This window comes from Triturus cristatus, chromosome 1_1, assembly GCF_964204655.1.
Source record: "Triturus cristatus chromosome 1_1, aTriCri1.1, whole genome shotgun sequence".
Lineage (NCBI taxonomy): Eukaryota > Metazoa > Chordata > Amphibia > Caudata > Salamandridae > Triturus > Triturus cristatus.
In genome coordinates this window covers 108627422-108644675 of record NC_140579.1, presented here as the reverse complement: position 1 = coordinate 108644675, position 17254 = coordinate 108627422, and the positions used below count along the sequence as shown (strand labels likewise).

At 43.0% G+C, this 17254-nt stretch overlaps 1 protein-coding gene across 5 annotated transcripts in view; it reads left to right on the top strand.

Annotated features, from left to right (window-relative positions):
* Window positions 1-17254, top strand: part of G6PC3 (glucose-6-phosphatase catalytic subunit 3) — a 101995-nt gene that overhangs the window by 47132 nt on the left and 37609 nt on the right. For 2 of the 5 annotated variants that reach the window (XM_085610000.1, XM_085610042.1), the window contains one exon: window positions 13949-14166. In XM_085610000.1, coding sequence (XP_085466126.1) covers window positions 14164-14166 — 3 coding nt within the window. In that variant the 5' untranslated portion in view covers window positions 13949-14163. Of the gene's footprint in view, window positions 1-11232; window positions 12538-13948; window positions 14167-17254 lie in introns of all 5 variants that reach the window. The other 3 variants (XM_085610075.1, XM_085610059.1, XM_085610110.1) reach the window with 3 other exon arrangements.

The window sequence follows — 17254 nt, the reverse complement described above, 5'->3', positions numbered from 1 at the left end:
ACTGTGGCTTTGTCACTTCCACTGTGATCTCACTCCCACCGGTGCATCTCCCTCTGACTTGCCTACCCACCGTCTCTTTCTCCTATACTTTGCTTCTCTCTCTGCCAGCCCCCTCAGACTACACTTCTACACAGGAAAGGTGGGGGGGGTTTGCAGTTTTACATAGCGCAAAGCTTTACATTTGCACCAGTTACATTACCCAAGGTCATGTTCATTTTATTTTTTTACGCACGGGGGAGATTAAATGATTGGCTCCGAATCACAGGATGTTGAGTTGATGTAGAGACTGAAACCTGGTTCCCCAGTTCTAACGTCGGTAGCTCTGAGCGTTATGCCACCTCTTTCCCTTCCTCTAGGCTTTCTCAGATGACCGTGCCCTCTCTCCAATGTATTGAGTCCCCTTGTTCATACCCTCTCTCTGCCCTCTCTCCCTCTGTGAAGTGTGCCGTGGTGCTGAAAATTAGCCTTCAGAACTGCTTAACCCCAACCCCTCTATTTTGAAATTGAAAAATAAAAAACCCCATGTGAATGTTGTAGAGTTGGAAGATTTGAATGGTCTTTCAAGCGTCCTTTGATGCGACTAAAGTTGCCATTTGCAACGCTGAACCTGCGGGAATGTGACCCTGTGGCCAGTACCTTTGTAACTACAAATACTAGATGTAAGGGCTTGGAGGCTGTGTTCACTCAGGTCGATAACACAGGTGTGGAAGTTGTAGTTGCATATGCTTCTTGTCCGTTGTCACTGGTGGAGAAGTATTCTGTTATAGACAAGCATAGGCATAGCCTATGGTCTCGCCTTTGGGACCTTCAATTGAGTGTCGTTATTTAGCTTTACCTAAGAGGTGACTACGGTAATCTCTCACAGAATGGTTTTCGTATGTAAGTTTGTGCGAGCAGAGGGATGCCCTACTGAGGTGGCTACGATTTGCCAACGCTAGGTCTGAGGTACCATGTTGGGTCCATGAGGGTGGTAGTGGTGCCTCTTTACGTTCCCTGTGGGCAGAGACTAAATGATATATCTATATAAAAGCACGGCATTTGGTGCGTTATGCTGGAAGACGAAGACAGCTAGTGCCCGACCTATCCGAGGCCTACCCAGCCTATTGCTCCAGGACCACACGGTGAGAAGAAGCATTAACTCATATGAGCCTGCGTGCGCGAGGTCATAGGTGGGGATGGGGGTTGATGGACTCATGTCAGTCCTCGTGACATAAGGCTCGTGTTATTAACCCCTCAGTGTCTGGCGCAGGCCTAGAAGGATTCATGCTAGGTGTGGTTGTTCAGGTTCAAGCTCTTAACCCCTAATTTCCTAGGCTGACTGAGGTGAGTTATGCACATGTGACATGCATGACTACTTCATGTGTACTGGGTTAACAGAGGGGGTCGCTATTGATAGCACAGAGAAATAAGGGGTTTATTTCATCCCAATTATAGGCCACTTTTAGCTAAAAACCAAGAGATGGGGGGAGGGGGTTCTTGCTTGCGTTAGGCCCCATGCAGCCCTTGCTATGCCACTGACTGTTAACCCCCGGTGCCTGGTGCGAGTAGTAATTGTCTCGCTCGTGTGAGGGGGCTGAGAAGGGTGTGATTACTCATTGGCGTAGGTAGGAACAGCCTGTGACCCCCCCCCCCCCCCCCCCCCAAAAAAACATGCCGCCCGCATTTACTACGCCACTAGGACTACTATATAAAGTACCGCTATGGAAATAAATATTTAGAAATATTTTTTAAAGTGGTTGGTTCTAGGGTGGTAGTTGGTGGGAGATTAATTGCTGCCGGTGTCTTGGCATCAGCCTCTCGGGGCTTCGGGTGGAGGTGGTTTGGGGCTTGATTCGCAGTCGCTCCGTAATTACGTTTGTGTTATTAAGTCTTCGGTCGTTAGGTGGGTGGTGATGAAATCCCGAGAGCTGCTCCCGCCCCCACGATGACGGCCACAAGGGATATTGCTATTCCTGTCAGGCTAATGGTATCAACCTGTCTTTGTTTGTGGGGGGAGGGGCTCGCACAGGAGCTGTGGTGCTGCAGCTAGTGTTGGTGCTGCAGCTAGTGTTAGCCCTACTAGCCTGTGGAAGGAAGAGGGGCTCCTGTCCCTCTGCATTATTGATTATTGCTCGGTTAATGGATGGTCTCTTAGTGCGTTCACTCGTATGTTTGTTTTATGGCGGCTCCTGGCACCTGGTCCCTTTTCTGGATGTTGTTTGCCAAGGTGTCGCTCTGTACTACAGTCCCTCAGGAAGCTGCATGTTTATTGACCCCGTGCCCTCACCGAAGGCATGTGTCCTGCATCTCCGGACCGGCCTTTTAACCCTCTCCTCACACCATACGCTCGACCTTATTTACAACCACCTCCAGGTTTAATGCTGTGCAAAAATACTCCGCGCCTCCAACCGGAAGTTACAAAAGGACCCCACCCCATCGCACAAATGGCCTGGAGCTTCTCTCCTCCGATTTCTTTTTACAACAAGCCCGCGAGTGTTGCGCGTGCTCCTCACAGCGAGCGATCTGTTTTCAATTATCGCGCACGCATCTGTGCACGAAAATTGAAAACAGAAGTGGCCTGTGCGGGTAACCGCAAGCAATAGGCTGTGGGCGGAGCAAAGGCGGGACATGCAGCCGCCTTTGCCCAATTGCGTGCTGTCTTTCTCAAAGACGTACGCAAAGGCGAATAGCATCTGAAGGAAAACAAACCACACGCACAAGCGTGTAGTGAGCTTTCCAAAGCTCACCACTACTATTTACATAAAGTCTCGCCAGAGCAGCGTATGCGCGCTGCTACAGGCTCGACCTAAAAAAGCATATGCTTAGGCTCTCAAGCCTTTTTGTCGATATAAGCTTCACCCCAGAAGTGATCAAAAGAACTTGCTGAAATTATTAACCACTGACTGTTTGCTCAGGGAATTTGCGAGTATTATATATAATTCTTTTTTGCCTACTAGGGGACATTATTACCCCATAGATAACACTAAACTATGGTTTTTTAAAATCTGACAGGGGAATCTATTTATTAAACTCAGTGATATTCCCCTAGCCAGTTTTACCGATACACTTCCATATTCACTTTACACCACCCCACTAAGACACTCTCACACTCTTCAAACGGCAAAAGAATAATAAGATCTCCTCTAAAGTGACCCTCCTGGGACCCGTAGGGCATTGCAGCGCTGGCCCGATGTGGAGCACCCGACCGATGATGAAGCATGACAATCCCTAGGGATGTGGGAGGACAGCATGAGACGTTCTTGTTGACTGTCCCCTACATATTGGTGCAGTACGTAGCAGCCCCTTTCTTCATTATTTTGGCACTCTTAGTGTCTTAACAGGAACAGTAACCCCCATTTTTTAATTATTTATGATATTTGTAGCATGGGTACTGGACATTTATCAGCTCCCAGCCCCCCTTCTTTCTCAGGGCTCCGAAATCCAATTATTGAGCTATTTTTAGGAACTACTTGCCAAAGTTAAAAATCCTCTAACTTCAGGGAAGACAAACTGACTTTTGACCTCTGTCTCTTAAAGCAGAGCAAATGTGACTAGATAGCAAGATTTAAAAGCATCTTTATTGCTCACAAACTGAAAGAGCAATACAAATGCCATTTAATCTTGTTATCTTGTCACATTTGCTAGCTTTCAGAGGCACAGGTCAAAAGTCAGCTTATCTTTTTACATTTATTTTTCTTTCTGTGACTTAAGTTAGAGGATTTTGTAAAGTGAAATGTGAGAATTGAACTGTGCAAAGCATGTTAAATGAGAGGCTGTAAGAAGTCAGATTTTGTTTTTTATAACAAGACTGCAATAGCTAAGTGAACTGTTCAACCATTTCAAATATATTTCACTAGTTATGAAGACCCATTTTTGTAATTCTCTGTTGAAAAAAAAATTTTTATAGGATCAAATCATATTAGAACACTTTACTTGGTGATGTGAACATTATAAAATATTTTTGCTGAGACCCAAATTTCAAAAATTGTTTAAGCGCTTTTATCAGTAAACCTACATGTTAGTGGGAAAGTTTTGTGGACATTGCACTTGAAAATATCCTACCTGTAAATGACCATGCACTACCACAACTTGCTTTGGTAATATATTTATTAAGAGTTTTTAAACGTGAACAGGGAATTATTACTGCTCCTGCCCAGATGACAATGCTATTAGTGAACTAAGAGGCAAGCCATGAATCTTGTGTACCCTATATATGGGCTTGATTCTTGTTATACATGGAACAAACATTTAGTCTAGTAAATAAAGTTTTTTTGAAGAGCATAAATAGTGAATTTGCATATTTGAAGGTGCTCTCTTATGTGATAATAAAGAAAAAAGTGGCTCCATAAGACAAAATATTTGCCTAGGATCACACAATTTGAGACCAGTTTACGGGTTAAGTACACTATAGTTAGGTCGAGTAGATTATTAAAGTTACTAGACCTGCAAGTCTAGGAACATTTTATATGATTTTTCAATCCCGGTTTCTTATTGCGATACATTTGCGAGGATTGTCAGGCTTCCAGGGAGGATCCTTGTATGATGATCCTGGTGCCAAGAATGTCAGACTTCCTCAGTAGATTGGTCCTACCCATGAAGGAGATTGATTAGGATCCTTGGTATGAATACAGTGTGGCTTATATACCTGAGGAGGGTAAAGGCAATACAGTCTTTAACAAGGAGGAATGGGTCATTGCATATGAAAAGATGAAGGTATTTAAAAGTGTCAGGATACATGATTGTGGAGGGCTGGCGCAAGCAGTGTGTTGCTAGTAGTTTGAGAGAATTTTGGAAGATAAGAGATGAACGGAGTGATGATGGGCAATTTCTCATGAGTGTTGGTCAGGTAATCCTTCCATATAGAGTTAAGAGAGGATTATGAGAGTGTTTTATAGACTACCTTGGGAAGATGTTGCTTTAGATATTCTGGGACCTACTGTATGGGAGGATGGGTCATGTTATTGTTGACATGTTTTCAAAGTACATTGAGGTGAAGCTGGTCAGAAAGGTAAAGAGTGATTGCCAGCTTCTATTTTGATGTGTAATGGAGGACAGTTTAAATCTGCTGAGATGTCAGATTATTTGAAGTTTTCGGGTATTAGGTATAGGTGTACCGCATTGTAACACCCCAGTGGTAATGGGATTGTTGAGATGCTGGACCAGGTCATCAAATGGACTTTGCAGCTTGCTACTAGTGGCAACAAGGATCGGAGACTGAAGTTGAAAGGACACTTTGGCTTTATAGTATCAATGCCCATGAATCCACTGGTACAAGTCCTTATGTCATCATGATGGTACGTGTGCCTAACCAGAAGTAATCCTGTTTGAATGGGTAAAAGTAAAATCGTACATTGAAATCCAGAAGAAGGATGGAATCCGGTCTAGGGGACACAGATAATGAACAAATTGTATTATGACGCTAAGCTTGGGGTAAAAGATCTGAAACTATATATTTGGCAATGGGTGTGAGTGAAGAGTGAAGGAAAAAGTGTGAAGGGTGCGAGTGTGTACAATTGTGTAGGAAAGGTTACCAAGGTTGTGAGAAACATTGTCATGCTGGAAAATGGCAGTGTATGGCAAAAGAGTCGCATAGCAAAAGTGAGAGGTGGTGATATGGATATCATGGACCAACATAATTTGAGGAGAAATTATTGGTGGTAAGTTGAACAGGATGTGACTCTTCAGGTGAAGGGTGCAGTGGTGTTGCAGGATGTAGATGATTGTATCCAATCTGTACCTGTGTACGGCTGTCCTGTATCTTAGATTGCCCTTCCTCTGGTGACATGGAAGTGAGATTGGGTAGTTGCATAAGGGAATTGGCAGTCTGGTACTGAGGCTGTTGATAGAGCGAGTAAACAGCGTGTGTACGCTGATGGAAGTGACAGTGAGTACGTTTGTTAGAAAGAGTAGGGCACCTAAGAACCTTTGTGTGTGATTCAATGTAGGATTTTGCCTTAATATTCCATTTTTATATTCAAGCAAGGCGAGTGTGTGGTGAGCTTTAACTCTGTTTTCTATGTCTTCAGAATTTTACTGGGGTTGAAGTTGTTTGCATTACTTACCGGAGATTCTTGGAATTTCATGGGGATGAGGGGACAGTTGGAAGATGTACGAAGGTTTGCGGGGAAGCTGCCTTTGACCGGGGCTGTTCTGGCAATAAAAGGAGTGATTTACTTCACCCTGAATCCAGTATCATCACTACAAAGCCTTTATCTCAACTGCAACATTTATACCACAGAATTGCAGTTTCTATTGCCAAGTACTCTTTATCTATATGGCAGAATGGTCTTTATTTGAATAACAAAATATACTCCTAATGGTCTTCAGTCATACTACAACATATCTGACATTTTTGTCATAACAGAGCCTTTTTAAGGACAATCAAATGCCCTTTGTTATCATACATGATGACATTTTTATTTGTTTCACATAATGCCATTCTTTTTGACCACATATTGACTGACCTTTATTTACAACTCAACATGCTGTTAATACCACAAAATATCTTCATTTATAACATCTGCTATTTATTTATATCACAATGTCCTACTTTTTATTTAACGGCCTAGTCTTATGATACATTAATAAGAATTTTTGGTTTAGGCCGATTTAACACAAGTTCTTTTGTAGCTATTCAGCTACGGATTCCAAAATGTTTTCATTACACTACAACCACCTTTCTTTCATACCGATATACAGCTTCCTGTTCAGATCACGAAATGTTATTCTTTCATACCCCCAATATCTCAGTTTAATATCTACAAAATTCCCTTAGTTTATAATACAAAATGACCTATATATATACAAGAGCTCTAATGCACCTCAGACATCACAAAAGAGATTTTGTCACTCCCACAAAATAGCACAATACAAAATCCATCCCTTAAAATGCTCTTAAGCCCATATCACAAGGTATGCTTCGGTTATACTTTTCATTCACACTTCTAATTCATGCACAAGCTCTTTGTGTAAAGCGAACATACCCTTAATGTATAACCCATTCACAAATGCCTTTTACTTGTATACTACGAAGTACATAAATGCTATATATACCCAAATGCCCATTCTACCTAAAAATGTATTTCATTTATACCTCCAAATGGCATTCTTGTGCACTCTTTTCTACAACTTCTAGTAACATATACCGAATACAGTTGATTTAAAACGCAACATGTAGTTTCTGCTCCAGAATGCTCCCCATAGTGCCTTTATTTGTATATCAAAATCACCATAATTCATACTAAAAGCAGCCTTCTTTTTTCCCACACTGTTATCCTTCATCATGCACCACAAAACGCAATTTTTGTAAGTGATAAAATACCCCCTGCTGTACAAAATAAGGGTTTTGCAAGTCGCCAAGGAGTTCCATACCCATATAAGCCAAGTTCCTTTCTAAAGTTATGGAACCTCAAGGTGGCTTGCAATGTCCTTATGTATGCCCGGAGATACTTTATCTCATATAATACGTGATCACAGAATCACCTTTCCCATAAACCACTTAAAACCTTTGGCGTAGCTCTTTCATATGAAAAATCTTACCACAACAAAAGCCTGTTAGATTTTTGTTGCAAACAGATATTAGAAAGAGTTCCTTACAAGTCAGTTGTTAATTTTTTTTTTTTTAAAAAGACTGCTGCAGTAGCTCGGAATGTGTAGAAACATGCAGAAAGATTCTAGCTTTTGTCTATCTAAGGAATGCAAAAAATAAACATTCTCTGCTGTTCATTGTAAGCTATCAAAATAGAACAGAAGGGAAAAAAAGCAATGTTCTGTTTATGTTGCTTTTGACTACTGCTTCGATTATGCTCCATGACCTGATCTACTTTTCTCAGGCAGCAGGCATTGTGATGTCAGAACTCGACTGTAATAACTTATAATAGTCAAGTTCTGACATCTTTTCTTTACAGTCGGCGACTGGGTGCATCACAAGTCACCGATTGTAAAGAAGTTAGAGACTGACATTTATACAGGGATTACAGAATCTTATGTAGTATAAAGAAATTAGAGACTGAAGTTCATACAGGGATTAAAGAATTCCATGTATTATAACCCAGAATTACCCCGTACCTCAAAAGACAATTAAGGTAATCATCAGTTGGCCTTCATTTGTACCTCAAAATGTTACCCCTCCTCCCTCCTTTGATGTAAAAATACGATCTACAATCAGTGTCCAACATTTTTGTTGCACTAAATCGACATTCATTCATATCATGTAGTGTAACTTATATTATGAAGCAAGTTGGGACCAAATTCTTCTCAGGTTTGACTGAAATATAAGACAGAAGAATACTTGTTAATAGAGCTAACGTTCACGGCACACTGTGTGACCCTGTTATTGAACTTTTACTTTTTAATTTGATCCAGAAGAGATCCTTGTGTCTTAGACAATCTAGATTTCCTTTGGGGTAAGAAAATGATATACGTTCAAGTGATACTACAAAATGCATTACTAGAGCGCAGTTTCATTATAGAAGCACTGGCTCGTGATCTATCCTGGACACCCATTGGCTGCTGTGAATTGCGTCGTGAATGATCAGTGCAGCGAGAAATGAATACACAAGAGAGCCTGCTCAGAAAGACTTCATTTTACTTACACCGAGAGTACTTTCTCACAGCCCTCCTGTCCTGTTTTACTCATTACCCATCCCCTTTTTTTCCATTTGTCCCTTTTGTCTTGGATTTCTAACCCCAGTTTCCTCTCCTCTTTCCAGCGGGCACCCACTCGGCAGTGGATAGTGTCACTGCGACAACCAGTTTCTCGGGGGCAATGGGGCAGTCATGGGTTAATGGGCTCCAGTTGCATCAAACTGAGATGTTCACCGCTAGTGTTCTGAGGGCCGTGGTTCCATTGGACCCAAAATTGCAAAACCAATGACTCCTGTCCAGTACTGTCTCAGGGTCGCAGGACAAATCAGTCCACGGCTTACTGGAGAAGATGAGGCGGGTTAGACAGTCAGCATACAGTTCACACCATAATACCAACTAATACGATCCATGTCAATCAGGATTTTATTTTATAAAAAAGTACTGTAATATGCACAAAAATATAATTCTCATCGAAACTGAGATACGCAGAAGTCTCTATGACCCTCTGGGCCAGAGTTCTGACCCCAAACAGGATTGTAGCGCTTAGATGCTAAGCCATATAAAAAAAAGATAACATTGCATTATATAGACTGTGGCACTTGGTAACTGGCCAAAGCTAGAGCAATGGTAGCAGTTCTTGTTTTGTAGTGAAGTGGTTCCAGCAGTTGATATGAAGTCAAATGTTCCTGGTCTGCCCAATGTCCTACCACCCAAAGCAACAGACGTGCCCACCATTTGTTGACGAGGTCACCAATGAGGTGGTGTCAGGGGTCTACTTAAGGGTGGCCGGTGTCTTGGCACAATTACTGTCATCCCACTAGCCAGTGGGTTTGCTGTAGGAGGGTAACGGCTGGCCAGGGTGCTAGTCCACCCTGATCTAGTCAGGTGACACAAGAAAGTGGGGTGGCCTGCACCAAAGAAAGCACTTGCCATCTGGGGTATCTAATTGCAGGGCACCCGCTGAGGCAATGCTGCTCACCACTAGTGCAGGGCAAGCAAGGACAAAGCTGGAAACTGCAGGTCCTGGGGCAGGGACCAAGAGTTCAAATAGTAAGCTCTTAAATAAGGAACTCTTTCCCAGCTACAGAGGTTAACTGGAAGCACCCACAGCACAGAGGAGGCGTCTGGGGCAAAGACATTTCACCTTCAATAACAGTATGGAGCTTCCCCTGTCTCCCTTAATGTTGATGTGCCACAAGTTTCCTTATCATGAACAGCTGTCTGCAGTCTCCTTGTGCTTCAAAGCGCCAATCGCCTCCACAAGCATCACAGACCTCTCGTTCTCTGCTAGCTGAAACCCAACTCGCTCTGTCGGACTGGCACATTCCTTTCATGAGTAATCCGTCACAAAGACACTTTCTTATGTACACAACCTGTTTCCTAGTCTCATGGGGAATAGCCATCTAACTTCTGGATTCCACTCCTGAATCTCGGCTGACTTCGATACCCTATTCCAGTCTTGCTAGAAAAGGAGAATATTGTTCTGTCAGTTTTTATTGATGAGGCTAGACTTTATCATTCTCCAAAGGACAGGCCGATCCAATCGGAAGGGGGTCCGCTACTTTTGAATACGAGATGCTCCTCCAATCCTGGGGCATGTTTCCTGCATGGTTACTGTGTGAGGAGGGAAGCTGACCCTCCTTTCCCATCTCTTGGTACTTGTTTGAGCAATGCCCCAGATTAGAATTTTAATAAACTCTAGACCAGGAGGCCCTGACCATCACTTAGCAGAAAGGGTGGTGGTTGTGCCAGCAGTGGGAGTCTTAGCTAAACACATATACTAGCTAGTGCCTACCCGAATCCACCAAGCTTCTACGAAAAATAGGGAATGGCATGACGGAGCTACAATGTCCAGCAGAACAGATACCAGTTTAGTTTATATTCAACCCAATGGCTCACCTTGTAAACTCACTGGCTCTCAAAACACACATCCCTGACATGAGAGAGGTGAAAAGATCCCAAGTAAGGGAGCTGGTAGGCAAGATCTCCTAAGGGGTATGGTCTATCCTGAGTATAGATTAATGCTGCAACCACTGTCAGTCTACCACAGTCTGGGTAGAGAGGGTAGTATCAGCTCTATGTAAAAGAGGGGTATACTATGCATGCTCTACAACTTCAGCCAAGCTCTAGGGCCCCAATCCACGTAAGCTGGGAGACCCTCAGTGGAACAAGTTGGTTGTCTTGTTCAGTGAGGTAGAGCTAAAGAAAACCTACAGCAAATTTCCTATGAGTGGCCTGGAGATCAATATAGGGCAGGGATTCAAGCTCCACAGAGCCATGCAGAAGCTTTCCTATCCCAACGGCCACACTCTTTAAAACATGTTTTGCTAGCCTATGTCAGTATTGCTGTGCTTACTACAGATATCTGCATGGAACCAAGCCGGTTTCACGGGCTGAAAATACCCATAGTCCAACATAGTTGTTGATGCTTTCAGGGATGAAAAATGTCCATGCGAAGTAAAGCTAACATCTGTTATCATGCCATTGCATTTGTAGCGTGCATCATATGGAGACTATTGCGTTCTAAAGCTGTTTTTTAATTATTTTTTTAATGAAAAAATATATTTCGAAATAATCTGCATCATGAAGATAAAACACGTGCTTGTTGACAACAGATTTGCCCAGCGGCAGATCCATTCATTGGACAGCCTTTTACATCTTTCACAGCTTCATGGGAGGAGGCAGTCACTGTGGGCGAGAGAGTCATCAAGGTAGATCTACAGGATATAGCTGGGTGGCCTGCATGAAATTCCACATGATCTTTGCGTTGCCTAGCTGACCGGTAACATGGGAGATATCAGGGGAGAAGGCACTCTAAGCGGACAAAAGAAAGATAAGTATCTATGTTTCATGAATGGTCTAGGTGGGCTCTACATTTTTTAAAATCTACGTTGTTAGCCTAGTACAGTCAGAAATGGAGTTGTGGGAGATTTTGTTGTCCTTGCCCTTTGGACTAGTCAAGACCAACATTAAGGTTAAACCATGTATCATTCACCAACAATTGATAATTGTGTCCTGCATTTCAAAAAGGAAATGTCCTTCTTTTAATATTGTCCTCAGCCAACCCTTTGTGTCTCTCAAAGTAAATTAGTTTGTGTAAAATGCACAAATACTCCACTTGGAATACCTCTGGACAGCTTGTACTAACCTCTTACAACAAACAATATGTAGTGTTCTCTATTTTACAAGGCAAACATTTGGGTGACTTATGAATATGTAAACATAGGCTTTTTCTACATAGAAAATACATTTTTCCCTGCCGCGTGTCACTGCAGTGCATTTAAACTGTAGCCCAGCCAGAGCACTGTAATGCTCCTGAGAGAAGCATATTTTTGTCATACATGTGGGCGGTGTAAACACACTGTAGCCCACACAGGGCATTTAGGAGCATTTAAGATACAATTTGCAATGGACTTAAAGGTAAGTTAAGTAGGCCAAATAGGGGGTTCCAGTGTGGAGCACATGTTTTAGAAAAAAGAAGCACAAGGACTTTGCAGTTTAGTAGAGTGCAGAGTGCTTTGAAGATACCAAATCCAGGCATGCTAAAATTAGGGGGCCACGACAAAAATGGGGCAGTTTCTGTACATTAGACAAGAACAATATTTAGCGTTAGATTAGAAGAGGGTTTTCCTGTTAGGGTAGAAGAAAAGCAGGTACCTTGATTAATCAAAAGAAACCATCTTGAACCCTATATCTGAGTAAATGATCAGCCCCTCATAGATCGATGTCGTTATTCCATAGCTCCTTGTATCGGTGTAATGTCTGAAATGAGGGGAAGCTGATAACTGTTCTGGACCCTAATGAAGTATTCCATGAAGGTAGCCTCATGGCTCTCATGAGGCAAGCAAGAAGCGCGATTGGCACTGCGCTGGCGGCTGGTGAAACCGAGACCGCGATGGGGAAGAGGCCAGATGCGGTGTTCACTGCAGGAGCAAGGGACCCAGCGGACACCACATCTGCAGTCGTCCACAAGTTAGTAGAGTTCTGTGCCAGTGAAATATTCTGTGATCTTCAAGGAGGAGTACTTTTGATCTGAAATTTTGCTTGATTCAAGGGACATCTGAAAAAGAAATATTACATGTTCATCTTATTGAAGTAATCGGTTGATTGGCTCACCAAACATGTAGTCTGACCCATCAATCTCTCCAAAAAGAGGGAATAAAAGTTGATTATGGTAGCCAGGCTCAAAGGAGTAACCAAGATAACAACTTTAAAAGAAATATTTCAGGCACTTTGGGCAATTTTGGTCTATGTGTTTTGCATTTTCGGTTCTCTCCTTATTGCCATGTTGCAAGTTAAAGATCTTGCTTACTTAGGGTAGGTATCAATCAGAAATATGAATAATACACATTGGTAGCACATATAATGGAGTGTCTAGGCCATATATGAAACCAGTGACCAGGGAGGAAGAAAACCTATCTTTAGTACATGTGCGCCCACCTCCCCACCATTAATGAGCTAATATTCTGGAAATAATTTTCTTTGCTTCTATCTGATATGTTGTGTATGTGTTGGTATTTTTGTCATGTTTGGCCCAATAACACAGATTCAAACATCTACTCCTACAAATCACGTTATTTCCATAGTAGAGGCAAGATGGCTTCTCTTTTTTTAAAATAGTTTTTTTTTTCCATTTGCCCTGTATGCAGATGTATCACGTGTGCTGCAGTACCAAACATTTAAAGTTTAAATGGCAGTGGATGACGTATACAGGACATCAAGTAATGCTGGTTAGGATGCTTATCTCTGAACTGTATCGATAGAAACTGTCCGCGCCACTGCCCAAAACTGAGGCAAGATGGCGACTTCTCAATGCCACTGACTCTATTTGTGATCTTCACTGCATCACACTCTAGGCTCATGTTATGAAATTGAGCACTGGTTCTCTTAAACACCTGAGTTTATAACTAATGCACATGGTAGAACAGTATCTCATAAAGCACATATGCTAATGTGCATAGTGTGATGTGCTATATGTTACCATTGTTGAGGGAAGGAAGAGGTGGCATGACCCAATCAAGGCTTTGTCACTCATAAGTCATGGCTGCCACCACAGTCGACAATGGAAATAAATATCATATTGCTCGCTGAGCATCCGCATATGTACTATTTAAAAAGAATAAACCTAACTACAAAACAAAAGAGTGCTGTCCAAGCTGTATTTAGTGCTGTTTCGGTTGTCATCCAACATTGCACAGATGGAGGGATATCGTACCCAAGCCAGATAGATCCATCAACTCTTCCCTCTGGAGTTGGCTCTTCTTCTTCCACTCGGTTAAATGTTTTGGGTGACACCTTAGAAAAGCACAGCTAGAGCCGAAAGGAGGAGGCGTTGGCTTTCTCTGGATTCTAACATCTCCCTCACATCTCTGTTTGCATTTAGATGGAGGCGTTGCATGAGAACGGCATTGCAATGGCGCAGGTGCTCCAGGAGAGGCTCTTCATACTGGAGAAGTTCTGGCTGTGGGCTACATATCTAGGTGATCCAAAATCAGTCTTCATTGTCTTCTTCCCCATCGCGTACTTTTTGGACCGGAAGGTCGGAGTTGAAGTGTTATGGATAGCGTTAATTTCAGACTGGTTGAATTTGGTGTTTAAATGGTAAGATGTGGACGTTCCTGGATCACACTCATCATAGGGCCCACCGGCTTGTAAAAATATGTTGATATATGTGCGCGTAGGGCCTAAGAGAAAGGTGCAATAAGAAACGCATAGTTAAGCTCAAGAGTATGGTTCCCATCAGGCTGCAGAACTGGGGTTTGCCAAGTGTGTAAAACCTTTTTTTGGTACCAACTGCTGGAACTGCGGTGAGGGCATTACAGCGAATAGCTTGAGGTGAAGTTGGAGTGAGAGTGGTCCACTTCCTTTTGCTGGTGTGCAGCTTTGCTTACTGCTTAGCAGGCTGGGACTGATGTTAGTGATGGGGCAGGAGATTGCATGGTTAGTGGTGACACAGATAAGTCCTTTTCATGAAGCCTACTTTCGCTCTGGGTAAGGGATGGAATTGTTGGTGTTGGGGTTGGCGGAGGGCCAAGATGGCGGACGCGTCAACGTTCGAGTGAGGAGTTGAGAAAGTGCTTCTGCTGTGCTCGCTCGCTCGCATCGAAGGTGCTTGAGTTTTCCATGCAGCAGCCCAGCTTCACAAGGTAAACTGTCTGGACTGGCGAAGCAGACTCCGTGTGTACGCGAGGGGTTGCCGTTGACTGCTTTGCATTGGCTGTTTGATGCGGCTGGATCTATGTTGCTGCTTTCGCCGCTCACTTCAGCGGGCTTGGCATTCCTCAGCGGTTGGTGTGCGTAAATGCCGGAGTGCTGAAATCGACTCGGCTCCCTGCTTCCTGGTTTGGAGACGAACTTTGCCTTTCCTGGTGCATTATCAGGGGAATAGCCGTTTTTTCAGCATGGCACCTAAAAATCCGACCCTGGCCATTAATTCCAAGACTCAAAAGCCTAAAACTAGAGCAGTTACGGCTGCCGCTTCAGTTTCTATACAGAGCACTCCCGCCAACGATCCGGTTGCTGGCAGCGAAACTAGTCAAGGTACTCAGTCTTTGGTAACCGATATGGGGGCAGAAGTATTGTCTAACGTATCTCCCGTTTCTATTCCATCTAATGACTTACTGGCTGCTCAGGGGGATTCTGGGACATGTAGTCCCAGTATGTCATTAAAAATACCAGGAATGTTTAAAAAAAAGAAGAAAGAGCCAAAGTAATGTTAACCTGATAGACACTGTGGATCGTCAAGTTAAGCCCAATGACAATGTAAGCCAGACTGACTCCCCTGCAGCTGTGATTCCGGTTGGGGAAAATATACAAGAGGTGGCGGTCCCAGTAGGTGATACTGACTCTGATACACTTGACTCTGCAGGGAATTTCTACTCCATGTCAGACTTGTCTAAATCTCTGGAGTCTGAGAGTCTTGAAGGGGACATAGACCATTATGGGGAGACAGGTGACGCAGCCAGCGATAATAGCTCGAGCAGTTTAATACAGGACCACAGGAGTTCTTCTGATGAAGATGATGAGGAGAAGGAGGTGGAGAACGAGGTGGAGGTGGAGGGGCTCCCAGCTAGTCCAGAATGGGAAACAGATGAAAATACAGTTTTATCGATACAAGGAACTAGTGCTGGTTCCCCCACTATCAAGAGTTCAAACAAGGTAGACGATTCTAAGGCTCCTGTGGTCACGTTGGGTACATTATATCAGCTCATGCTACAACATCGTGAAGAGACGAGAACTGAGAATTTACGAACACAAGGGGCTGTACGGAAGCTGCAAAATAACCTAAGACGAGTGGCTAGATCATGCTCCGAAATTACCGCAAGGGTGGTTGAAGCCGAAGAGAGGATCTCTGAAATTGAAGATAGGATGAATATTCAAAAAACACAGATATCTTCCTTGGAGAGTTTAAAGGAAGAGATTAACTGGAAGCTGGTTGACATTGAAAATAGATCACGGCGCAATAATTTACGTATCTTGGGCATTCCTGAGGGGAGCGAGGGGGGGAATGTTAGGCAATTTGTTAGTGAACTTTTCGCTGAAGCCTTTCCGGAATTATCACATTGGAAGTGGGATGTGGAACTCCAAAGGGCCCACAGATTTCCATTTCAAATGAACACTAGATCTGGTAGCATTCCTAGACCAAGAGCCATATTGATCACCCTGAATAACTTTTTGGCTAGAGAGGCTCTATATGACTTAGCCAGACCAGATCGAAAGCGCAGGGGGAAGAGCTTGGAATTCTTTGTTCGGGCCTGATTATTGTCATGCCACTGTCCAACAACGCTGGCAGTTTCGCCAGCTAATACCGTCTTTTCAGGCTAAGGGGGCCCAAGTATTTCTTCTCAATCCCTCTAAATTGAAAGTAATTCATAAAGCAAAATCTTATTTTCTTACATCCGAAGGGGCAGCTAAGGAGTTGCTAGCCATACTATGAGTATGATCCCAGAATATTTTTCTCTCTGTTGATGAGGCATCAACTTTCACTTTTTGCTTGGTTTATTTGACCCTACTTAATTTTACTTAAGCTGATTTGTAGCGAAGTTTACTGAGCTGTTTTTTTTTTTTTTTTTACTTATTATGTTTGACATATGTTGGACATATTATACGTTGTAGAGCGAGCCGCGAGGCACAGGCTACTTCTCACAACATCACATGGTAGGGACTTTTCAGTCCCTCGGCCCATTATGGGTAGGGGTCTGGGTAGGGATAGGGGAGGGGGTGGGTAGTTTTTTTTCTTTTGCGGGGTGGTGGGTTTGGGCTTTGGTCTGGGGTGTGGAGGGGGCAAGCTTGGTTACAAATGAATGTGTAAAGAAAGATATGTGCTATAAGATGTTTTCGTTTTGGAATTGCTATTTCGTCTTGGAGATTTACAGACAGTCTGGTGCTTTAACTGATTGGAGTTCTAAAATAAAAGGGATTCTTTTTGGGTAATTATTCTTTTTCATACGGGAGGTATGTCTTAACTTAGATTCATGCAGTGGCAGTAGGTTGTTTGGATTAATTTCAATAAGATGGGTATTTTGAGAATTTGTTCTTGGAACATTTGTGGTCTAAACAATAGGGAAAAGAGGGGGGTCTGCGCCCAATTAATACAGAATATGAATCTTGATTTATTGTGTCTTCAGGAAACTCATCTGGTCTGGAATGATAGACATTTATTTAACGAATTGGGTATGCAGTTATTGGG